We start from the raw sequence: 26,067 nt of genomic DNA on the forward strand, positions 1-26,067 counted from the left end.
TGTTTATAGTGGGTCAATGAAGGCCAAATCTGCCAAACAACGTGTTTATAGTGGGTCAATGAAGGCCAAATCTGCTAAACAACGTGTTTATAGTGGGTCAATGAAGGCCAAATCTGCCAAACAACGTGTTTATAGTGGGTCAATGAAGGTCAAATCTGTCAAACAAGGTGTTTATAGTGGGTCAATGAAGGCCAAATCTGCCAAACAACGTGTTTATAGTGGGTCAATGAAGGCCAAATCTGCCAAACAACGTGTTTATAGTGGGTCAATGAAGGTCAAATCTGCCAAACAACGTGTTTATAGTGGGTCAATGAAGGCCAAATCTGCCAAACAACGTGATTATAGTGGGTCAATGAAGGCCAAATCTGCCAAACAACGTGTTTATAGTGGGTCAATGAAGGCCAAATCTGCCAAACAAGGTGTTTATAGTGGGTCAATGAAGGTCAAATCTGTCAAACAAGGTGTTTATAGTGGGTCAATGAAGGCCAAATCTGTCAAACAAGGTGTTTATAGTGGGTCAATGAAGGACATATCTGTCCCAAATCGTGTATAAAGTTGGTTTATGCAGTTCAAAATATATTGCACATTGTGTATTTAATGTGTCAATGAAGGTCAAAGCCGCCACCCATCTTATAGTTAGTAGGTCAATGGACGTCATCACTTTGTGTATATGGCGGGTAAATGCAGTTCAAACCTGTCATACATCGTGTATATGGTAGGTCAATGAAGGTCAAACCTGTCATACAACTTATATATAGCGGGTCAATGAAGGTCGAACCTGCCATATATCGTGTACATTGTAGGCCAATGAAGGTCAAACCTGCCATACATCGTGTCTATGGTAGGCCAATGAAGGTCAAACCTGCGATATATCGTGTATATAGCGGGTCAATGAAGGTCAAACCTGCCATACATCGTGTATATAGTAGGTCAATGAAGGTCAAACCTGCCATACATCGTGTATATAGTAGGTCAATGAAGGTCAAACCTGCCATACATCGTGTATATAGCGGGTCAATGAAGGTCAAACCTGCCATACATCGTGAATATAGTAGGTCAATGAAGGTCAAACCTGCCATACATCGTGTATATGGTAGGCCAATAAAGGTCAAACCTGCCATAAATCTTGTATATAGCGGGTCAATGAAGGTCAAACCTGTCATACAACTTATATATAGCGGGTCAGTGAAGGTCAAACCTGCCATACATCGTGTATATAGTAGGCCAATGAAGGTCAAACCTGTCATACATCGTGAATATAGTAGGTCAATGAAGGTCAAACCTGTCATACAACTTATATATAGCGGGTCAGTGAAGGTCGAACCTGCCATACATCGTGTATATAGTAGGCCAATGAAGGTCAAACCTGTCATACATCGTGAATATGGTAGGTCAATGAAGGTCAAACCTGTCATACAACTTATATATAGCGGGTCAATGAAGGTCAAACCTGCCATACATCGTGTATATGGTAGGCCAATAAAGGTCAAACCTGTCATACATCTTGTATATAGCGGGTCAATGAAGGTCAAACCTGCCATACATCGTATACGGTAGGCCAATAAAGGTCAAACCTGTCATACATCTTGTATATAGCAGGTCAATGAAGGTCAAACCTGCCATACATCATATATATACTAGGTCAATGAAGGTCAAAACTGCCATACATATTGTATATAGCGGGTCAATGTAGGTCAAACCTGCCATACATCGTGTATATGGTAGGCCAATGAAGGTCAAACCTGCCATAAATCTTGTATATAGCGGGTCAATGAAGGTCAAACCTGTCATACAACTTATATATAGCGGGTCAGTGAAGGTCGAACCTGCCATACATCGTGTATATGGTAGGCCAATGAAGGTCAAAACTGTCATACATCTTGTATATAGCGGGTCAATGAAGGTCAAACCTGCCATACATCATGTGTATAGTTAGCCATTGCAAAGTGCGAAAGCAGGTCATGTTGTTCATGTAGACAATAATATTATTAAGGTCCATTACGTAGAAAGCATAAATAATATAAGATTTAATATTCAAACATTAAACATGTCTGTGATTAATATATACATATATAATCACATGGAGGCTCTTGGTTGAAAGTCTAATGGCAATCTAAGTGAATATCTCAGTTGAAAATACGAGTAATGCTCATTCTAAAGATACGTATAATGTAAAATACATGAACCGGCCTGTCTGGGGGCAAACGGTGAAGGTAAAACCACTACTTAACGAGAGACTAACTAAGTAAAACTCCGACATACAACCGCACACACCGATACACAGCGTCACACAACGACACAAAACGTCAAACACCGACACACTGCGTCACACACCGACAAAACACGACACACAACGACACACAGCGTCGCAGACCGACACAACACGACACACAACGACACACAGCGTCGCAGACCGACAAAAAAAGTCACACAACAACACACAGCGTCACACACCGACACAACACGTCACACAACGACACACACTGTCACAAACCGACATAACACGTCACACAACGACACACAGCGTCACAAACCGACATAACACGTCACACAACGACACAACACGTCACACAACGACACACAGCGTCGCACACCGACAAAAGTCGTCAAACACCGACACACAGCGTCACAAACCGACACACGTCACAATCCGATACAAAACGCCACGCACCGAAACAAACCGACATATAACGACAGACATCGTCACACAACGTCATACAAAACGTCACACACTTACTCAAAACGTCACACAGCGACACACGTCACAATCCGATACAAAACGCCACGCACCGAAACAAACCGACATATAACGACAGACATCGTCACACAACGTCATACAAAACGTCACAAACCGACACACAGTGATGCCTTTTATATACAAAAAGTTTCTGTTTTGAATATCAAAGGCACTAAATATCTTCAGATATGTTGTTTATCTCACTTTATGTACCCAAAATGGTATTAATCAACATTTTAGTGACAAACAAAGATTCAGACGCCTGTGGAAAGCTGTAGCGAGTCATGTTATCAAGGTGACGAGATGGTTTTACGCAACGGTGCATGACGAATGGTTAAATGTCCGGAAGTGATGTCATTCGTGTCAAAGATTGCAACATTCTCTTACTGAGTTCGATCCTTTCGTAACTGTTATCCGACGACAGTAGGATTTTTTCTCGAAGGTCCGGGAGAACCTTCGTCCCATTTTTTGACACGTTGTGCTTCTTTTGGCGCCACGTGACTAAATGCCATTGAAGCATCAAGAATGCTTTGTAAACCTGTAGATATTGTGTATGTTTCATTTTCCTCTGGTCCTACTTTATTATGTTTGTGAAAAAGCGTTTTAATGCTCTGCCTAAATTTTAAATTTAACGTTGTTATAACTACTGGTGTGGAAAGAGAGCAAACATAGGTAAGGAACGTAACAATTCGGAAGGCGTTGTTTGAAGAAGTGTTATAACTAGCTGCAATCACAATGTAGAGTGAACGAGGAAAACAAGTACATAAATACACAGTTGTGATGATTAGAAAAGTTCGCATTGCCCTGTAAGTGCTGCGGGCGTAGTTAACCCCTTGTCCTGCCGCCGGCCCCGAGTACATAGCGATCGCTAACTGGGCTATTGCTGTTACTCTGTGATGTGAACGAGCTTCCGTCACCACTATCACCAGAGATATGACAATAAGAACGGAGGGCAACACTGTGGAGATTAACTCCGTCAACAGAGCTAAATGTGGCCATTGTCTGTAATCTAAGAAACACTGTCGATGATACTCCAGCAATCGATATGCGCCGACAAATGAGAGTGGCAGAGAAGCGAATATTAAGCTGATTATCCAGATCAATGCAATCATAACGGCGATAGTTCGTTTGGTGATGTAATTGCTGTAATTAAGCGGGTGGGATATCGCTATACATCTGTCCAATGAAACTCCAAGCAAACTTAAAGATTTTGATGACGTTGCGAGCGACGACACAAATCCTACCATTTTACAGGAAGACTCTTGTAGCCTTATTGAAGAATCAAAATAAATAACTGCAGTAAAAGGTATCACGAAAGTGCACGAGATTAGTTCACTGGTTGCTACACAAGCCAACAAGGCGTTTGTTTTTGTATGAAGATACGGGGTGCGAAGTATCGCAAGGATCAGCACAAGATTCGTTGTCAAAATTGCTAGGACGAGCAAGCATATTACAACACCCAACACAATAGAGAGTCCAGCAGGAATATGTGTGTATTCTTGTCTCTCATTCCCATTATTCGAGATGTAGCTGGTTTCGTTCATAGTACAACAAACGTCGTCATATTCCTGACAACACTTTATTCCATAAACAAACACCACCCAAGAACAGTATTACTATAACGTCCATTCAAAGCGTATGTATATCCAAGTTCACGGCTATAATACATGCTTTTATGCAAGCATAGTTTAAGACGTTATTGTTGTGTGTCTTGCTGCACTAACAATCCTTCAGTTTCTCCGACCTTATTTAACACGTTTCCAAGATTTGGTATTTTAAAATGAGAACAGTAATGGTGGTGATATTTCTGTGTTCACTGTGATGTTTTTCCTTACAACAATCTCACCTGATTGAATGTGCTGAAAGGGAACTATTGACTTTCTGTCTCACGTAATGGCTTTAGAGAGATGGTTTGTCACGTTCAATACTCCCCTCAGTCGTTACTAAGTAATGGTGTAACTGATATTTTATTCCTCAATCTCTATAGAGTGATATAATTAAAATAGCCGTTGCCGCCTGAAATGAAATTAAAGGTCGATTAGTATATACAAAGGCATGTTTGTTTTATTGTGGCAAAAACATTTTCTCGGACAAGCGTGGTCAGTTAAAAACCGCAAACAATCTAATATAATGTTGAAAAAATAACATCACAATAACATGGCAAACAATGCAAAGCTCACATTATTTCGTTTATCAAAATAATTTTGAAGCACATGTATTGCGTTTTCAAAAATACTCTCTGTGGGACAGGTCGTCTTTAATCAGAAAAATCTTCATCTAATTAAGATCAACTTTCAAAGGCCAGTAAATCTCAATACGTCGACGGTAATAACGTCAACTTTCATATTAAAAATTACACGACGTCGGCGGCAATAACGTCAACATTCAAAACTAGGGAAACACACGACGTCGACGTCAATAACGTCAACATTCAAAACCAGTAAATCACACGACGTCGAGGTAGATGACGTCGACATTCAAAACCAGTTAATCACACGACATCGGCGGCAATAACACCAACATTCAAAACTTGGAAAACACACGACGTCGACCACGATAACGTCAACATTCGAAATTAGGGAAAACCCACGACATCGCCGGCTATAACGTCAACATTCAAAAACCAGGATATCACATTCTAGCACACCGGATAAGCATTTCCGTTGAATTCGGCAGTGATGGCACCCCCCCCCCCATGCCAGATGGGTCACGCGATGTGTCGCAATACTTTCTAGTTCTTTTATTATATACTTTATTTAACTATACAGATTTCAATAGATGAGTTCCATTAACATCAACTTTGCAAAAATATACTTTCAAAACAAAACAAAATAACCCTTAAAAGACGTGATATCGAAGGAACTTCTTGACGTATGGAGTGAATAAATATACTGCGCGTCATGACGTCAGTAAACATATTCGCACGCGCTTTTTGGTGGAATGTACAAAAATGCGCTTTTCTATGCATTTTTCACAAAATATGTAATTTAAGGTATGCTAGAAAAAATATCAATCATATGCTTCCATTCCGGATAGAAAAATCCAGCCTTCGGGCACGCTGAGAAGCCGGTTACTCGGCAAGCCTCGCTACCTGGCAACGCAGGTGCCCTCGAGTCGGATTTTTCTTTCCGGAACGGAAACGCATGACAGATATTGTGACGACTTCGACGGTGATAACGTCAACATTCAAAACCAGGAAAACACACGACGTCGACGGCGTAACGACAACATTCAAAACCAGGAAATCACACTACGTAGACGGCGATAACATCAATATTCAAAACCAGGGAGTCACACCATGTTGGCGGCAATAACGTCAACATTCAGAACTGGGAAATCACATGACGTCGACCGCGATAACGACAACATTCAAAACTAGGAAAACCTAGGACGTCGACGGCGATAACGTCAACATTCAAAACCAGGAAATCACACGACGTCGAAGGCGATAACGTAAACATTCAAAATCCGGAAAACACACGACGTCGACGGCGATAACGTCAACATACAAAACCAGGAAAACACACGACGTCGACGGCGATAACGTCAACATACAAAACCAGGCAAACACGCGACGTCAACTGCGATAACGTCAACATTCAAAACCAGGAAATCACACGACGTCGATGGCGATAACGTCAACATACAAAACCAGGAAAACACAGACGTCGAGTGCGATAACGTCAACATACAAAACCAGGAAAACACACGACAACATATTTATTGTAATTTGCAAACATCTTATTCGGTATAACATTTTGAAATTCATACCATTAGGAATAGTTGTACATCCATTTTGTCTACTAAAATAGCTTCTGCCTATTATTATGAATTGTGTCATTTGGCATAAGAAAAATATCATCAAGGCTGTGGCCAGGATACAATCAGGAAGAGTAAATATTCGCATTTAACTCCTTAAAGCTATTGGTTAATTTTAATGTGTTTACCTGCTTGATGATCGCTATTACTTTATAAAGGATTGGTTTCACGGCCTTTTATAAACTTGCGCAATTGCGACATAAGTGAATGTATTTGTATACTTTTAAGGTGATTTATCAGAAGCGATACAAAATGATTGTGATTTGGATGTACGTGTTTGCCTTGTTCAAGCTGACATACTGGTATCTATTATTTAAGCAAAATATAAGTAGGACTCACAATGTCAGATACGAGGGCGAATAAAAAACCGCGGACTTGATTTTTTTCTTATCATTTTCAATGGATATCGAGGTATTCTTTTAGACAAAGAAAATTGAAGGAAAATAAGCAAATAAAATGCATGAAATATATTGTATTTTGATGATTGATAAAGCAATGAACTGCTTAGACGGAGCACACGGCATAATTGGGATTGTGTATAAATGTTTTGATGATTAAATATATGCACATGCGAGTTATACTACAAAACTTATTCACTGTAAATCATGAATGAGTAAGTTTCGAGGACCTAACGTTACCTAGCCTTTCTATGTCTTAAAGCTGCACTCTCACAGAGTTACCATTTTTACAACTTTTTTAAAAAAAATCTTGGAAAGAGCAAATTTTGCGTAAATATCTGCAAATCAATGATATAAGATTGCTGACAAAAAATCAGATCGTAGATTTTCATATTTCCGTTTGAACTTAAATATAAAAATCTGCGATCTATTTTTTTGTCAGCAGTCTTATTTAACTGGTTTCCATGGATTTTCCCAAAAAAAATGGCTCGTTCCAAGACAAAAAAAAGTTTTTAAAACGTTCAATCTGTGAGAGTGCAGCTTTAAAGTCGTCAGTTTCTTTTCAATCTGGCTCTCCTCTAGGTAAACGCGTTAAGATTATGTGAACCATTAGTGTTCGAAAAATTAAAGCATTTTTATTCTGTATGATAACATCGCAATCACATTTCCTTTCGAATTGATTAGATTACTCAGCTTTTCACAATGTGCTTGGGCGAAAGCCATTTGCATGCACGCGTCTATGAAAACGTTTTTTTAGCGTAACGTTTTGTGTGGTTTAAACTTGTCCCCCTTGAATCGTATATGTCATCTGCGACGTTACAATTACAGGAATGTCTGTATGACGACGTTTGAAACAGGGTGACGACAATAGCATATTAAAATCATTCAATTAATCCATTAAAAGCACATGTATTTGAAAGATTAACAGCACTTTATAACTGCCCTTTCTGAAATGATATGTTGTTAGACTTAAAGCTGCACTCTCACAGATATGCAAATTTTACAACTTTTTTTTTTATTTTTGTCTTGGAAAGAGCAAAATTTTGCGTAAATATCTGCAAACCAATGATACAAAAAATCAGATCGTAAATTTTCATATTTCCGTTTGAAAATTAATGTTTTATGGCTTAAACTGTTACTAACGGTTTAAGAAAAATGCATAAAACATCAATTTTTGAACTAAAATATAAAAATCTGCGATCTAATTTTTTGTCAGCTGTCTTATATGAGTGGTTTCCATTGATTTTCGCAAAAATGGGCTCGTTCCAAGACAAAAAATAAAAAAGTGGTCAAAACGTTCAATCTGTGAGAGTCCAGCTTTAAATATGCTGAATGAAATGGGGTAAGTAATGAATCATTAACATAATCGGACGAAAGCTTTGCAGTAGATTGGCATAATATCAGAATTACAGCCAACAACAGATGCTTGGAAGAGTCGTAGTTCTGGACTAGAACACACAAGTGCTGTGTTCACTTTATCAACGTTTATGTAATAATGTTGTGAAGAACATATTCTAGTATGAACTTGACGGAGATTCATTCCTTTGACATATACCGACCTGGTGACCTTAGGAGCCCATGCATGACGACTTAAAGATCTATGGATCCAAAGGTCGTCAGACCGACTCCTGGTGTAAATATGAAAGTGTTAGTGTATTTAATATCAGTGTGTGTATATCACGTGATAAATTACATCATATATGCTACGTCGGAGGGCAAGATTTTGCTTACAATGAAGATCTAAAACAACGATAACTTTTCTTTTACTACACCATTTTAAATAAAACAAGGGGCAGTCTATGCCACTTAAAGAGCACCGCCTTCGTTTTATTACCGGAGTTTGATAAGGTGGTTAGTTTCATCAAAAACTTCAACAAACCTGTTTCCAAAATAATGTTTTTACAGTGCTTCGTCAGACGGCCGTTTTGTGAAAAGGTTTGTCGAAGTGTTTAAGAAACTAAACTCTCAATCAATCTCTGGTGAAAGACCGAAGGCGGGGCTCCGTAAGCGCCGTACACTGCGCTATGTTTCATTTAAAAAAAATCGTGAAGAAAAAGTGAAGTTATCTTTGTTTAAAGTCTTCATTCGCAGCAAAATGTTGTCATCCAACGTTGCATTTATGACGCAATTTTTCACGTGGTATACACACACTGAATATAAGGTTTATAACCAATCTACCGTATACGCGGGAAGGGTGCCAGCAAGCCGGGTATCAAACACTGAACAATGACGATGTCATTTATATAAATGTGGTGGAAAGTGACGACTTAAGGTCCTCGTACGTCAGATAGTAGCGCAAATCTGTCAAATCTGAGTAATATTTTAATAAGTCAAAATGTGTACTAAACAGAATTTCTTATATATGTTTTTCTCAAAACACATTTCCGTCAGGATTCTGGCTCATAAGTATTCTAAAATTACATTCATGTTTAGCTTTACCAATTTGCTTAATGTAAAGTCATAACATTAGCGTTAAATTAAGTACCTCTTTTTATATCACAAAATAGACAGCTTTTAAAGTATTCGATGTACGAATAGACTTGCCATTTCACCGAGCAGTTCACAATAATGTTAAATGATTATAACTGTTGACCCTTTTTAGTTTTTAAATTATTTAAAACGGTATTGGTTGCTGATTACTGCTATGTTAAATATATTATGATTGGATATTATGATCAAAACAATTTTGTAACTTGATGAGCATCCATTTTCGTTCAGCTCGGGTCAGTTCCGGTACGCAGTGCGGAATGGTGTGTACGCCCCTACGTTCAACTACGAACAGGACATGGACCTCGTGGGCAACAACACTCTCGTCTACTATATGAACAAGGCGTGTGACATATATCCAGAAACGTTCACCAAGTGCGTTTACAGTTTTGTTTCAGTTTTTCACCATGGTTATAAAATAAAGGTTGTGCTCTCATCTTAGAAATAATACAAATATTATGTATATATATGCAAATATAGGCAAGCTGGCTTTAAGTTCATATATACGAGATGCGGTTACACAGTAAGACATTTGATGTGATGTGACGTAATACACAAATACATATGCATGTTCACTTAAAATTAATTTATCGTTGTGTCAGTTATGTTGCCAAGTATTTCCCGGGGCTGGGCTACTCCATCGAGTCCATTAATGGACAGACGGGCAACTGGCATCAGGACAAGACCTACTGGCAGATCAGGAATGACTCGGGACCCTTGCCACTCGGTGAGTAGCTATTGGCCATTAACGGCATGCAATGTTTGTTAAAACTAACAATAAATAAGTCTTTACTCAAATATAATGTTATAGTCGTATATATGTATAAAGCATTAAGAACGCTAATTAGTTCTACAAGCGTATTACACAAAAGTTACATGTTCAATTGAGTCAAGGTGTGAGCAGTTACGTACCGTCAAATGAGGAGAGAATACTTTTCAACTTGACCGTGTTCGAGCCATTTCCGTCCCACCACACGTTTACCTATACCGTCAACAATGGAATCAAGGCCCCATACTTCACCCACACCGTAGACCTGTTTATCATTGACAATAAACCACTTGTGTATTACATGAGTACTGCGTGTCAGAAATACCCGGACATATTTACAACGTAAGAATTAATGGTTATTTAATCTCAGGTTTTTGGCATAGTATAACTACGTTTGCATAGCATATATAACGTCTGTAAGTTCGAAAATACTGTGAGTAGACACACTGCCAAAATAATAATGATATTTGTTTTGAATCTAAAAAATAAATTTTAATAACTCTATAATCAGTTTACCGCTCGTCTATGCGGGTCCTCTATACACGTATGTGTTACCCTATGTGATGGCGTTATTTACCGCTCGACTATGTGGGTCCTCTGTACACGTATGCGTTATCCTATGTGATGGCGTTATTCACCGCTCGTCTATGTGGGTCCTCTGTACACGTATGTGTTATCCTATGTGATGGCGTTATTCACCGCTCGTCTATGTGGGTCCTCTGTACACGTATATGTTATCCTATGTGATGGCGTTATTCACCGCTCGTCTATGTGGGTCCTCTGTACACGTATGGGTTATCCTATGTGATGGCGTTATTCACCGCTCGTCTATGTGGGTCCTCTGTACACGTATGCGTTATCCTATGTGATGGCGTTATTCACCGCTCGTCTATGTGGGTCCTCTGTACACGTATGGGTTATCCTATGTGATGGCGTTATTCACCGCTCGTCTATGTGGGTCCTCTGTACACGTATGTGTTATCCTATGTGATTGCGTTATTCACCGCTCGTCTATGTGGGTCCTCTGTACACGTATGTGTTATCCTATGTGATGGCGTTATTTACCGCTCGTCTAAGTGGGTCGTTATCCTATATGATGGCGTTATTCACCGCTCGACTATGTGGGTCCTCTGTACACGTATGGGTTATCCTATGTCATGGCGTTATTCACCGCTCGTCTATGTGGGTCCTCTGTACACGTATGTGTTATCCTATGTGATGGCGTTATTCACCGCTCGTCTATGTGGGTCCTCTGTACACGTATGTGTTATCCTATGTGATGGCGTTATTCACCGCTCGTCTATGTGGGTCCTCTGTACACGTATGTGTTATCCTATGTGATGGCGTTATTCACCGCTCGTCTATGTGGGTCCTCTGTACACGTATGTGTTATCCTATGTGATGGCGATATTTATCATTTCCTTTGCAGCTATTCGGCTACATACGTTCCAGCACTCGGCTACTTCATTGACGCAATAAACGGTGTGGCCGGCGACTGGGATGCCGACAAGTCATATTGGAGGATATTGAACTTCAGTCAACCCCTTCCGTCGGTAAGATAACTCTTATTAAAGTTCTCGATTAAAGTTATCGGAAGATATGACATAATATAAAATTACATTAACCTGTCATCAGAATAAGATTAATATTTTCCCCATGAACAGTATGTATGTTTAAAAAACCCAATTTATTAATATCTAGTGAAGGCCGTTTTACCCTTAGACTGTTTTATTCAAAAAGATTTGAACGACACTATGAAAAACAGTTCTTAATATTATTTATGTGGAATTAATTATATTTTGATGAAGAGCTACATGTACATGAAGGGTTGCATTCTTTATTTTCAGGTGTAAGTTCATATGTTCCAAGAGAAGGCGATGAAATCATATTCAATCTTACCATTTATGAGGAACAGCAAAGTACGGAGCACGACGCAACGACAGAAGCGCCTACCAATATGAGCTCGGCTCCTACCTATATCAGCCCGGGTTCTACAATCATGAGATCCAGTGCGTCGGTCATTACTACGACAAGCACACCAGCAACGACCACGACTACAACATCTGTGGCGGGCCCGAAGTTTCGGTACACAGTACTCAACATGATGGTGAAACCCTACTTTTCACATTCCGTCCACCTGAGGATAGAAGACAAACAGCCGCTGATTTATTACATGGAGAAGGCATGCGACAAATACCCGAAGACATTCAGAAAGTATGTGTATCTTGGATACTTTTATTATTTGTACATGCATTATATAAAATTGTCAGATTGCAACATACAATATCTGGTAAATTATACCAAATCCTTGGCATTGCGATGTATTTAAACGTTTTTGAAAAAACTCATAGTAGATTGTGTATGTTACATTTTTCAGTCCTAAAGTCCATTACGTTTAATTATGACAAACACACGTTTTACCAACCAGGGTTTGATTGGTTGTTTACCTCTCGATTCCAGCTTTACAGTCTCATTCTTGCAATCGTTCAATGGATATTTCGTCGATGCCATCAATGATGTATTTGGCAATTGGTACGAGAATGAAACATTCTGGCTCATTCTCAACGACACGGGCCCAGTCGACTTAGGTGATATAAAATGAGAAAAACAGTACACTGACAATATATTTCTTTCAAATATCATAGTCGTTTGGTGTTCTCTTGACATTATTCGTTAACATCTTCTGTATTCATTTTTTTAATTATACAATATACTGTGAAAAATATGCACCGAACAAAATAATCGATAATTTTAGTATTCAATCGTGATGTTATTAGAATGCTCCTTGTAAAGCTATACATGTATTTTCCTTTCTTAGGTGTAAGCAGTTACATTCCCACTCCTGGTGACGATATCACCTTTCGATTTGTACACGGAAACGACTATTTACCAAACCATAACAAAACCTCTCAGCCTCCAAATACTTGCAACTGCTCGTGCAACGTTCCCATAGGCGGCCAGCCATTGACAAAGCAACCTTCGTTTGTTACCCTTTTATTGGCGACCATGGCGGGCTTGTCTGCCAGACTGAGATAGAACTAATAAGGACTGATTGATACTGTGCGATGATATATCTCGGGGACAGACACTTTCATGCTGGAGGACTTTGGCTCAGTAAAACAAAACCATTTGAAAGGAGAGGAAGATGAAGCCATTTTATATATGAGAGCCTTTATAATCGAACAGTTACATAACTCCAGCAAAATTTAAGAGACATTGAAATTAACATCTAAGTTAGAAGTACTATTTCATAACACAAATACTATCGCTAGATGTACAACAATTTGTTTGTATAAATGCCATGTAATTACATAAATGATAAATCACTGTTTTCCAATCTGTTCAGCTTTTAATTATACATTGTTTCTGCAGCCCTGTTACGCCGTATTTGTATTTTGGTAGCGATGGAATACACTGGACTCGTACAAATGACATGTTCGGGATCGTGGAATGCATCGTATTCCGGTAGTTTTGAAGACATCATCATCATCATCATCATCATCATCATGCTGCTACTACTGCTGTTGCTGCTGTTGTTGATGATGATGATGATGATGATGATGATGATGATGATGATGATGATGATGAAATACCATCGAGGGTGTTACAATATTTGATAGTCACTACCAAGATTCGTTGCTACCAAAATACGGCGTCACACAGCACAAACAACAGCACTTTTACAAGTCCTTTCTATAAATAGTTTGCCTTGTTTGTATAAAAGTTCCATTTTCAAAAATAGAGTGAGTACGTCATCCTTTTCCGTAGGATAAAACGTTTTGTATTTGATAGCTTATAATGTTTGTATCGTTATCACTTCACGGTATCTCCTTACTGATCCTCACTCATCCATTTTTTATTTGGGAGAATTGTCTCTGTTGTACTTATACGAGATGTGGATCACGTAGTTGAACTCCCCGATGTTAGAGACACCTGGTGATGATTTCTGAGTGGATCAGGTAGTTGAACGCCCCAATGTTAGAGACGCCTGGTGATGATTTCTTAGTGGATCACGTAGTTGAACGCCCCAATGTTAGAGACGCCTGGTGATGATTTCTGAGTGGATCAGGTAGTTGAACGCCCCAATGTTAGAGACACCTGGTGATGATTTCTGAGTGGATCAGGTAGTTGAACGCCCCAATGTTAGAGACGCCTGGTGTTGATTTCTGAGTGGATCAGGTAGTTGAACTCCCCAATGTTAGAGACGCCTGGTGATGATTTCTGAGTGGATCACGTAGTTGAACTCCCCGATGTTAGAGACACCTGGTGATGATTTCTGAGTGGATCAGGTAGTTGAACGCCCCAATGTTAGAGACACCTGGTGTTGATTTCTGGGTGGATCAGGTAGTTGAACGCCCCAATGTTAGAGACGCCTGGTGATGATTTCTGAGTGGATCACGTAGTTGAACTCCCCGATGTTAGAGACGCCTGGTGATGATTTCTGAGTGGATCAGGTAGTTGAACTCCCCGATGTTAGAGACACCTGGTGATGATTTCTGGGTGGATCACGTAGTTGAACTCCCCGATGTTAGAGACACCTGGTGATGATTTCTGAGTGGATCAGGTAGTTGAACTCCCCGATGTTAGAGACGTCTGGTGATGATTTCTGAGTGGATCACGTAGTTGAACGCCCCAATGTTAGAGACGCCTGGTGATGATTTCTTAGTGGATCACGTAGTTGAACTCCCCAATGTTAGAGACGCCTGGTGATGATTTCTGAGTGGATCAGGTAGTTGAACTCCCCAATGTTAGAGACGCCTGGTGATGATTTCTGGGTGGATCAGGTAGTTGAACTCCCCGATGTTAGAGACGCCTGGTGATGATTTCTGGGTGGATCAGGTAGTTGAACTCCCCAATGTTAGAGACGCCTGGTGATGATTTCTGAGTGGATCAGGTAGTTGAACTCCCCAATGTTAGAGACGCCTGGTGATGATTTCTGAGTGGATCAGGTAGTTGAACTCCCCGATGTTAGAGACGCCTGGTGATGATTTCTGGGTGGATCAGGTAGTTGAACTCCCCGATGTTAGAGACACCTGGTGATGATTTCTGAGTGGATCACGTAGTTGAACGCCCCAATGTTAGAGACACCTGGTGTTGATTTCTGAGTGGATCACGTAGTTGAACTCCCCGATGTTAGAGACACCTGGTGATGATTTCTGGGTGGATCAGGTAGTTGAACGCCCCAATGTTAGAGACGCCTGGTGATGATTTCTGGGTGGATCACGTAGTTGAACGCCCCAATGTTAGAGACGCCTGGTGATGATTTCTGAGTGGATCACGTAGTTGAACTCCCCGATGTTAGAGACACCTGGTGATGATTTCTGAGTGGATCAGGTAGTTGAACTCCCCGATGTTAGAGACACCTGGTGATGATTTCTGGGTGGATCAGGTAGTTGAACGCCCCAATGTTAGAGACGCCTGGTGATGATTTCTGGGTGGATCAGGTAGTTGAACTCCCCGATGTTAGAGACGTCTGGTGATGATTTCTGAGTGGATCAGATCAAGTAGTTGAACCCCCCGATATTAGAGACGCCTGATGATGATTTCTGGGTTGATCAGGTAGTTGAACCCCCCGATGTTAGAGACACCTGGTGATGATTTCTTAGTGGATCACGTAGTTGAACTCCCCAATGTTAGAGACACCTGGTGATGATTTCTGAGTGGATCAGGTAGTTGAACTCCCCAATGTTAGAGACGCCTGGTGATGATTTCTGAGTGGATCAGGTAGTTGAACTCCCCAATGTTAGAGACACCTGGTGATGATTTCTTAGTGGATCACGTAGTTGAACTCCCCAATGTTAGAGACACCTGGTGATGATTTCTTAGTGGATCACGTAGTTGAACTCCCCAATGTTAGAGACGCCTGGTGATGATTTCTGAGTGGATCACGTAGTTGAACTCCCCAATGTTAGAGACACCTGGTGATGATTTCTTAGTGGATCACGTAGTTGAACTCCCCAATGTTAGAGACGCCTGGTGATGATTTCTTAGTGGATCACGTAGTTGAACTCCCCAATGTTAGAGACACCTGGTGATGATTTCTTAGTGGATCACGTAGTTGAACTCCCCAATGTTAGAGACGCCTGGTGATGATTTCTGAGTGGATCAGGTAGTTGAACGCCCCAATGTTAGAGACGCCTGGTGATGATTTCTTAGTGGATCACGTAGTTGAACTCCCCAATGTTAGAGACACCTGGTGATGATTTCTTAGTGGATCACGTAGTTGAACTCCCCAATGTTAGAGACACCTGGTGATGATTTCTTAGTGGATCAGGTAGTTGAACTCCCCAATGTTAGAGACGCCTGGTGTTGATTTCTGAGTGGATCACGTAGTTGAACTCCCCAATGTTAGAGACACCTGGTGATGATTTCTTAGTGGATCAGGTAGTTGAACGCCCCAATGTTAGAGACACCTGGTGTTGATTTCTGAGTGGATCACGTAGTTGAACTCCCCAATGTTAGAGACACCTGGTGATGATTTCTTAGTGGATCAGGTAGTTGAACGCCCCAATGTTAGAGACACCTGGTGATGATTTCTGAGTGGATCAGGTAGTTGAACGCCCCAATGTTAGAGACACCTGGTGATGATTTCTGAGTGGATCACGTAGTTGAACTCCCCAATGTTAGAGACACCTGGTGATGATTTCTGAGTGGATCACGTAGTTGAACGCCCCAATGTTAGAGACGCCTGGTGATGATTTCTGAGTGGATCAGGTAGTTGAACGCCCCAATGTTAGAGACACCTGGTGTTGATTTCTTAGTGGATCAGGTAGTTGAACGCCCCAATGTTAGAGACACCTGGTGTTGATTTCTGAGTGGATCAGGTAGTTGAACTCCCCAATGTTAGAGACGCCTGGTGATGATTTCTTAGTGGATCACGTAGTTGAACTCCCCAATGTTAGAGACACCTGGTGTTGATTTCTGAGTGGATCACGTAGTTGAACTCCCCAATGTTAGAGACACCTGGTGATGATTTCTTAGTGGATCAGGTAGTTGAACTCCCCAATGTTAGAGACACCTGGTGTTGATTTCTGAGTGGATCACGTAGTTGAACTCCCCAATGTTAGAGACACCTGGTGATGATTTCTTAGTGGATCAGGTAGTTGAACGCCCCAATGTTAGAGACACCTGGTGATGATTTCTGAGTGGATCACGTAGTTGAACGCCCCAATGTTAGAGACACCTGGTGATGATTTCTGAGTGGATCACGTAGTTGAACTCCCCAATGTTAGAGACACCTGGTGTTGATTTCTGGGTGGATCAGGTAGTTGAACGCCCCAATGTTAGAGACGCCTGGTGATGATTTCTGAGTGGATCAGGTAGTCAATGTTAGGTGTCTCTAACATTGGGGAGTTCAACTACCTGATCCACTAAGAAATCATCACCAGGTGTCTCTAACATTGGGGAGTTCAACTACGTGATCCACTCAGAAATCATCACCAGGTGTCTCTAACACCGGGGAGTTCAACTACCTGATCCACTCAGAAATCAACACCAGGTGTCTCTAACATTGGGGAGTTCAACTACGTGATCCACTAAGAAATCATCACCAGGCGTCTCTAACATTGGGGAGTTCAACTACCTGATCCACTCAGAAATCAACACCAGGTGTCTCTAACATTGGGGCGTTCAACTACCTGATCCACTAAGAAATCAACACCAGGTGTCTCTAACATTGGGGCGTTCAACTACCTGATCCACTCAGAAATCATCACCAGGCGTCTCTAACATTGGGGCGTTCAACTACGTGATCCACTCAGAAATCATCACCAGGTGTCTCTAACATTGGGGAGTTCAACTACCTGATCCACTCAGAAATCATCACCAGGTGTCTCTAACATTGGGGCGTTCAACTACCTGATCCACTCAGAAATCATCACCAGGTGTCTCTAACATTGGGGCGTTCAACTACCTGATCCACTAAGAAATCATCACCAGGTGTCTCTAACATTGGGGAGTTCAACTACGTGATCCACTAAGAAATCATCACCAGGTGTCTCTAACATTGGGGAGTTCAACTACGTGATCCACTAAGAAATCATCACCAGGCGTCTCTAACATTGGGGAGTTCAACTACCTGATCCACTCAGAAATCATCACCAGGTGTCTCTAACATCGGGGAGTTCAACTACGTGATCCACATCTCGTATAAGTACAACAGAGACAATTCTCCCAAATAAAAAATGGATGAGTGAGGATCAGTAAGGAGATACCGTGAAGTGATAACGATACAAACATTATAAGCTATCAAATACAAAACGTTTTATCCTACGGAAAAGGATGACGTACTCACTCTATTTTTGAAAATGGAACTTTTATACAAACAAGGCAAACTATTTATAGAAAGGACTTGTAAAAGTGCTGTTGTTTGTGCTGTGTGACGCCGTATTTTGGTAGCAACGAATCTTGGTAGTGACTATCAAATATTGTAACACCCTCGATGGTATTTCATCATCATCATCATCATCATCATCATCATCATCATCATCATCATCATCAACAACAGCAGCAACAGCAGTAGTAGCAGCATGATGATGATGATGATGATGATGATGATGTCTTCAAAACTACCGGAATACGATGCATTCCACGATCCCGAACATGTCATTTGTACGAGTCCAGTGTATTCCATCGCTACCAAAATACAAATACGGCGTAACAGGGCTGCAGAAACAATGTATAATTAAAAGCTGAACAGATTGGAAAACAGTGATTTATCATTTATGTAATTACATGGCATTTATACAAACAAATTGTTGTACATCTAGCGATAGTATTTGTGTTATGAAATAGTACTTCTAACTTAGATGTTAATTTCAATGTCTCTTAAATTTTGCTGGAGTTATGTAACTGTTCGATTATAAAGGCTCTCATATATAAAATGGCTTCATCTTCCTCTCCTTTCAAATGGTTTTGTTTTACTGAGCCAAAGTCCTCCAGCATGAAAGTGTCTGTCCCCGAGATATATCATCGCACAGTATCAATCAGTCCTTATTAGTTCTATCTCAGTCTGGCAGACAAGCCCGCCATGGTCGCCAATAAAAGGGTAACAAACGAAGGTTGCTTTGTCAATGGCTGGCCGCCTATGGGAACGTTGCACGAGCAGTTGCAAGTATTTGGAGGCTGAGAGGTTTTGTTATGGTTTGGTAAATAGTCGTTTCCGTGTACAAATCGAAAGGTGATATCGTCACCAGGAGTGGGAATGTAACTGCTTACACCTAAGAAAGGAAAATACATGTATAGCTTTACAAGGAGCATTCTAATAACATCACGATTGAATACTAAAATTATCGATTATTTTGTTCGGTGCATATTTTTCACAGTATATTGTATAATTAAAAAAATGAATACAGAAGATGTTAACGAATAATGTCAAGAGAACACCAAACGACTATGATATTTGAAAGAAATATATTGTCAGTGTACTGTTTTTCTCATTTTATATCACCTAAGTCGACTGGGCCCGTGTCGTTGAGAATGAGCCAGAATGTTTCTCGTACCAATTGCCAAATACATCATTGATGGCATCGACGAAATATCCATTGAACGATTGCAAGAATGAGACTGTAAAGCTGGAATCGAGAGGTAAACAACCAATCAAACCCTGGTTGGTAAAACGTGTGTTTGTCATAATTAAACGTAATGGACTTTAGGACTGAAAAATGTAACATACACAATCTACTATGAGTTTTTTCAAAAACGTTTAAATACATCGCAATGCCAAGGATTTGGTATAATTTACCAGATATTGTATGTTGCAATCTGACAATTTTATATAATGCATGTACAAATAATAAAAGTATCCAAGATACACATACTTTCTGAATGTCTTCGGGTATTTGTCGCATGCCTTCTCCATGTAATAAATCAGCGGCTGTTTGTCTTCTATCCTCAGGTGGACGGAATGTGAAAAGTAGGGTTTCACCATCATGTTGAGTACTGTGTACCGAAACTTCGGGCCCGCCACAGATGTTGTAGTCGTGGTCGTTGCTGGTGTGCTTGTCGTAGTAATGACCGACGCACTGGATCTCATGATTGTAGAACCCGGGCTGATATAGGTAGGAGCCGAGCTCATATTGGTAGGCGCTTCTGTCGTTGCGTCGTGCTCCGTACTTTGCTGTTCCTCATAAATGGTAAGATTGAATATGATTTCATCGCCTTCTCTTGGAACATATGAACTTACACCTGAAAATAAAGAATGCAACCCTTCATGTACATGTAGCTCTTCATCAAAATATAATTAATTCCACATAAATAATATTAAGAACTGTTTTTCATAGTGTCGTTCAAATCTTTTTGAATAAAACAGTCTAAGGGTAAAACGGCCTTCACTAGATATTAATAAATTGGGTTTTTTAAACATACATACTGTTCATGGGGAAAATATTAATCTTATTCTGATGACAGGTTAATGTAATTTTATATTATGTCATATCTTCCGATAACTTTAATCGAGAACTTTAATAAGAGTTATCTTACCGACGGAAAGTGGTTGACTGAAGTTCAATATTCTCCAATATGACTTGTCGGCATCCCAGTCGCCGGCCACACCGTTTATTGCGTCAATGAAGTAGCCGAGTGCTGGAACGTATGTAGCCGAATAGCTGCAAAGGAAATGATAAATATCGCCATCACATAGGATAACACATACGTGTACAGAGGACCCACATAGACGAGCGGTGAATAACGCCATCACATAGGATAACACATACGTGTACAGAGGACCCACATAGACGAGCGGTGAATAACGCCATCACATAGGATAACACATACGTGTACAGAGGACCCACATAGACGAGCGGTGAATAACGCCATCACATAGGATAACACATACGTGTACAGAGGACCCACATAGACGAGCGGTGAATAACGCCATGACATAGGATAACCCATACGTGTACAGAGGACCCACATAGTCGAGCGGTGAATAACGCCATCATATAGGATAACGACCCACTTAGACGAGCGGTAAATAACGCCATCACATAGGATAACACATACGTGTACAGAGGACCCACATAGACGAGCGGTGAATAACGCAATCACATAGGATAACACATACGTGTACAGAGGACCCACATAGACGAGCGGTGAATAACGCCATCACATAGGATAACCCATACGTGTACAGAGGACCCACATAGACGAGCGGTGAATAACGCCATCACATAGGATAACGCATACGTGTACAGAGGACCCACATAGACGAGCGGTGAATAACGCCATCACATAGGATAACCCATACGTGTACAGAGGACCCACATAGACGAGCGGTGAATAACGCCATCACATAGGATAACATATACGTGTACAGAGGACCCACATAGACGAGCGGTAAATAACGCCATCACATAGGATAACACATACGTGTACAGAGGACCCACATAGACGAGCGGTGAATAACGCCATCACATAGGATAACGCATACGTGTACAGAGGACCCACATAGTCGAGCGGTAAATAACGCCATCACATAGGGTAACACATACGTGTATAGAGGACCCGCATAGACGAGCGGTAAACTGATTATAGAGTTATTAAAATTTATTTTTTAGATTCAAAACAAATATCATTATTATTTTGGCAGTGTGTCTACTCACAGTATTTTCGAACTTACAGACGTTATATATGCTATGCAAACGTAGTTATACTATGCCAAAAACCTGAGATTAAATAACCATTAATTCTTACGTTGTAAATATGTCCGGGTATTTCTGACACGCAGTACTCATGTAATACACAAGTGGTTTATTGTCAATGATAAACAGGTCTACGGTGTGGGTGAAGTATGGGGCCTTGATTCCATTGTTGACGGTATAGGTAAACGTGTGGTGGGACGGAAATGGCTCGAACACGGTCAAGTTGAAAAGTATTCTCTCCTCATTTGACGGTACGTAACTGCTCACACCTTGACTCAATTGAACATGTAACTTTTGTGTAATACGCTTGTAGAACTAATTAGCGTTCTTAATGCTTTATACATATATACGACTATAACATTATATTTGAGTAAAGACTTATTTATTGTTAGTTTTAACAAACATTGCATGCCGATAATGGCCAATAGCTACTCACCGAGTGGCAAGGGTCCCGAGTCATTCCTGATCTGCCAGTAGGTCTTGTCCTGATGCCAGTTGCCCGTCTGTCCATTAATGGACTCGATGGAGTAGCCCAGCCCCGGGAAATACTTGGCAACATAACTGACACAACGATAAATTAATTTTAAGTGAACATGCATATGTATTTGTGTATTACGTCACATCACATCAAATGTCTTACTGTGTAACCGCATCTCGTATATATGAACTTAAAGCCAGCTTGCCTATATTTGCATATATATACATAATATTTGTATTATTTCTAAGATGAGAGCACAACCTTTATTTTATAACCATGGTGAAAAACTGAAACAAAACTGTAAACGCACTTGGTGAACGTTTCTGGATATATGTCACACGCCTTGTTCATATAGTAGACGAGAGTGTTGTTGCCCACGAGGTCCATGTCCTGTTCGTAGTTGAACGTAGGGGCGTACACACCATTCCGCACTGCGTACCGGAACTGACCCGAGCTGAACGAAAATGGATGCTCATCAAGTTACAAAATTGTTTTGATCATAATATCCAATCATAATATATTTAACATAGCAGTAATCAGCAACCAATACCGTTTTAAATAATTTAAAAACTAAAAAGGGTCAACAGTTATAATCATTTAACATTATTGTGAACTGCTCGGTGAAATGGCAAGTCTATTCGTACATCGAATACTTTAAAAGCTGTCTATTTTGTGATATAAAAAGAGGTACTTAATTTAACGCTAATGTTATGACTTTACATTAAGCAAATTGGTAAAGCTAAACATGAATGTAATTTTAGAATACTTATGAGCCAGAATCCTGACGGAAATGTGTTTTGAGAAAAACATATATAAGAAATTCTGTTTAGTACACATTTTGACTTATTAAAATATTACTCAGATTTGACAGATTTGCGCTACTATCTGACGTACGAGGACCTTAAGTCGTCACTTTCCACCACATTTATATAAATGACATCGTCATTGTTCAGTGTTTGATACCCGGCTTGCTGGCACCCTTCCCGCGTATACGGTAGATTGGTTATAAACCTTATATTCAGTGTGTGTATACCACGTGAAAAATTGCGTCATAAATGCAACGTTGGATGACAACATTTTGCTGCGAATGAAGACTTTAAACAAAGATAACTTCACTTTTTCTTCACGATTTTTTTTAAATGAAACATAGCGCAGTGTACGGCGCTTACGGAGCCCCGCCTTCGGTCTTTCACCAGAGATTGATTGAGAGTTTAGTTTCTTAAACACTTCGACAAACCTTTTCACAAAACGGCCGTCTGACGAAGCACTGTAAAAACATTATTTTGGAAACAGGTTTGTTGAAGTTTTTGATGAAACTAACCACCTTATCAAACTCCGGTAATAAAACGAAGGCGGTGCTCTTTAAGTGGCATAGACTGCCCCTTGTTTTATTTAAAATGGTGTAGTAAAAGAAAAGTTATCGTTGTTTTAGATCTTCATTGTAAGCAAAATCTTGCCCTCCGACGTAGCATATATGATGTAATTTATCACGTGATATACACACACTGATATTAAATACACTAACACTTTCATATTTACACCAGGAGTCGGTCTGACGACCTTTGGATCCATAGATCTTTAAGTCGTCATGCATGGGCTCCTAAGGTCACCAGGTCGGTATATGTCAAAGGAATGAATCTCCGTCAAGTTCATACTAGAATATGTTCTTCACAACATTATTACATAAACGTTGATAAAGTGAACACAGCACTTGTGTGTTCTAGTCCAGAACTACGACTCTTCCAAGCATCTGTTGTTGGCTGTAATTCTGATATTATGCCAATCTACTGCAAAGCTTTCGTCCGATTATGTTAATGATTCATTACTTACCCCATTTCATTCAGCATATTTAAAGCTGGACTCTCACAGATTGAACGTTTTGACCACTTTTTTATTTTTTGTCTTGGAACGAGCCCATTTTTGCGAAAATCAATGGAAACCACTCATATAAGACAGCTGACAAAAAATTAGATCGCAGATTTTTATATTTTAGTTCAAAAATTGATGTTTTATGCATTTTTCTTAAACCGTTAGTAACAGTTTAAGCCATAAAACATTAATTTTCAAACGGAAATATGAAAATTTACGATCTGATTTTTTGTATCATTGGTTTGCAGATATTTACGCAAAATTTTGCTCTTTCCAAGACAAAAATAAAAAAAAAAGTTGTAAAATTTGCATATCTGTGAGAGTGCAGCTTTAAGTCTAACAACATATCATTTCAGAAAGGGCAGTTATAAAGTGCTGTTAATCTTTCAAATACATGTGCTTTTAATGGATTAATTGAATGATTTTAATATGCTATTGTCGTCACCCTGTTTCAAACGTCGTCATACAGACATTCCTGTAATTGTAACGTCGCAGATGACATATACGATTCAAGGGGGACAAGTTTAAACCACACAAAACGTTACGCTAAAAAAACGTTTTCATAGACGCGTGCATGCAAATGGCTTTCGCCCAAGCACATTGTGAAAAGCTGAGTAATCTAATCAATTCGAAAGGAAATGTGATTGCGATGTTATCATACAGAATAAAAATGCTTTAATTTTTCGAACACTAATGGTTCACATAATCTTAACGCGTTTACCTAGAGGAGAGCCAGATTGAAAAGAAACTGACGACTTTAAAGCTGCACTCTCACAGATTGAACGTTTTAAAAACTTTTTTTTGTCTTGGAACGAGCCATTTTTTTGGGAAAATCCATGGAAACCAGTTAAATAAGACTGCTGACAAAAAAATAGATCGCAGATTTTTATATTTAAGTTCAAACGGAAATATGAAAATCTACGATCTGATTTTTTGTCAGCAATCTTATATCATTGATTTGCAGATATTTACGCAAAATTTGCTCTTTCCAAGATTTTTTTTAAAAAAGTTGTAAAAATGGTAACTCTGTGAGAGTGCAGCTTTAAGACATAGAAAGGCTAGGTAACGTTAGGTCCTCGAAACTTACTCATTCATGATTTACAGTGAATAAGTTTTGTAGTATAACTCGCATGTGCATATATTTAATCATCAAAACATTTATACACAATCCCAATTATGCCGTGTGCTCCGTCTAAGCAGTTCATTGCTTTATCAATCATCAAAATACAATATATTTCATGCATTTTATTTGCTTATTTTCCTTCAATTTTCTTTGTCTAAAAGAATACCTCGATATCCATTGAAAATGATAAGAAAAAAATCAAGTCCGCGGTTTTTTATTCGCCCTCGTATCTGACATTGTGAGTCCTACTTATATTTTGCTTAAATAATAGATACCAGTATGTCAGCTTGAACAAGGCAAACACGTACATCCAAATCACAATCATTTTGTATCGCTTCTGATAAATCACCTTAAAAGTATACAAATACATTCACTTATGTCGCAATTGCGCAAGTTTATAAAAGGCCGTGAAACCAATCCTTTATAAAGTAATAGCGATCATCAAGCAGGTAAACACATTAAAATTAACCAATAGCTTTAAGGAGTTAAATGCGAATATTTACTCTTCCTGATTGTATCCTGGCCACAGCCTTGATGATATTTTTCTTATGCCAAATGACACAATTCATAATAATAGGCAGAAGCTATTTTAGTAGACAAAATGGATGTACAACTATTCCTAATGGTATGAATTTCAAAATGTTATACCGAATAAGATGTTTGCAAATTACAATAAATATGTTGTCGTGTGTTTTCCTGGTTTTGTATGTTGACGTTATCGCACTCGACGTCTGTGTTTTCCTGGTTT

At 39.7% G+C, this 26,067-nt stretch overlaps 3 protein-coding genes across 6 annotated transcripts in view; 2 read left to right on the forward strand and 1 right to left on the reverse strand.

Moving 5' to 3' along the window:
* The window catches only part of LOC128206444 (cobalamin binding intrinsic factor-like), an 85,550-nt gene extending 72,008 nt beyond the window's left edge, over positions 1-13,542 (forward strand). The window contains exons 6-8 of one of the 2 annotated variants that reach the window (XM_052908870.1): positions 12,058-12,424; positions 12,671-12,798; positions 13,029-13,542. In XM_052908870.1, the coding sequence (XP_052764830.1) occupies positions 12,058-12,424; positions 12,671-12,798; positions 13,029-13,246 (713 nt within the window). In that variant the 3' untranslated portion in view covers positions 13,247-13,542. The remainder of the gene's footprint in view (positions 1-12,057; positions 12,425-12,670; positions 12,799-13,028) is intronic. The other variant, XM_052908871.1, reaches the window with a different exon arrangement.
* On the forward strand, positions 6,751-11,765 carry LOC128206445 (uncharacterized). Its single transcript, XM_052908872.1, has 4 exons — positions 6,751-6,858; positions 9,673-9,816; positions 10,044-10,168; positions 11,640-11,765. Exons 1-4 carry the CDS (start codon positions 6,764-6,766, stop codon positions 11,687-11,689), a joined length of 414 nt encoding a protein of 137 aa, XP_052764832.1. The 5' UTR covers positions 6,751-6,763; the 3' UTR covers positions 11,690-11,765.
* Positions 13,543-18,915: 5,373 nt separating the features above from the next.
* Positions 18,916-25,702, reverse strand: LOC128205327 (uncharacterized). Of its 3 annotated transcripts, none has more exons than XM_052906861.1 (8): positions 25,628-25,702; positions 22,638-22,781; positions 22,286-22,410; positions 21,902-22,118; positions 20,690-20,814; positions 20,029-20,395; positions 19,659-19,782; positions 18,916-19,428 (listed from the first exon to the last, which is right to left on the reverse strand). In XM_052906861.1, exons 1-7 carry the CDS (start codon positions 25,687-25,689, stop codon positions 19,659-19,661), a joined length of 1,164 nt encoding a protein of 387 aa, XP_052762821.1. In that variant the 5' UTR covers positions 25,690-25,702; the 3' UTR covers positions 18,916-19,428. The 3 variants fall into 3 exon arrangements, with proteins under 3 accessions (XP_052762821.1, XP_052762820.1, XP_052762819.1); XM_052906860.1 differs by having other exon boundaries at positions 19,711-19,782; positions 25,595-25,702; XM_052906859.1 differs by having other exon boundaries at positions 25,595-25,702.
* Between the last annotated feature and the right edge of the window lie 365 nt (positions 25,703-26,067).

Source organism: Mya arenaria, chromosome 10 (genome assembly GCF_026914265.1).
Source record: "Mya arenaria isolate MELC-2E11 chromosome 10, ASM2691426v1".
Classification (NCBI taxonomy): Eukaryota; Metazoa; Mollusca; class Bivalvia; order Myida; family Myidae; genus Mya; species Mya arenaria.

Coding starts and splice junctions, on each gene's coding strand:
- LOC128206445 (XM_052908872.1), top strand. CDS start 6,764: ATGTATTTGTATACTTTTAAGGTGATTTATCAGAAGCGATACAAAATG. Junction 9,817..10,043: donor TATCCAGAAACGTTCACCAA/GTGCGTTTACAG, acceptor TCGTTGTGTCAG/TTATGTTGCCAAGTATTTCC. Junction 10,169..11,639: donor CTCGGGACCCTTGCCACTCG/GTGAGTAGCTAT, acceptor TTTCCTTTGCAG/CTATTCGGCTACATACGTTC.
- LOC128205327 (XM_052906859.1), bottom strand. CDS start 25,689: ATGTATTTGTATACTTTTAAGGTGATTTATCAGAAGCGATACAAAATG. Junction 22,119..22,285: donor CTCGGGACCCTTGCCACTCG/GTGAGTAGCTAT, acceptor AATTGAGTCAAG/GTGTGAGCAGTTACGTACCG. Junction 20,396..20,689: donor CAGTCAACCACTTTCCGTCG/GTAAGATAACTC, acceptor CTTTATTTTCAG/GTGTAAGTTCATATGTTCCA.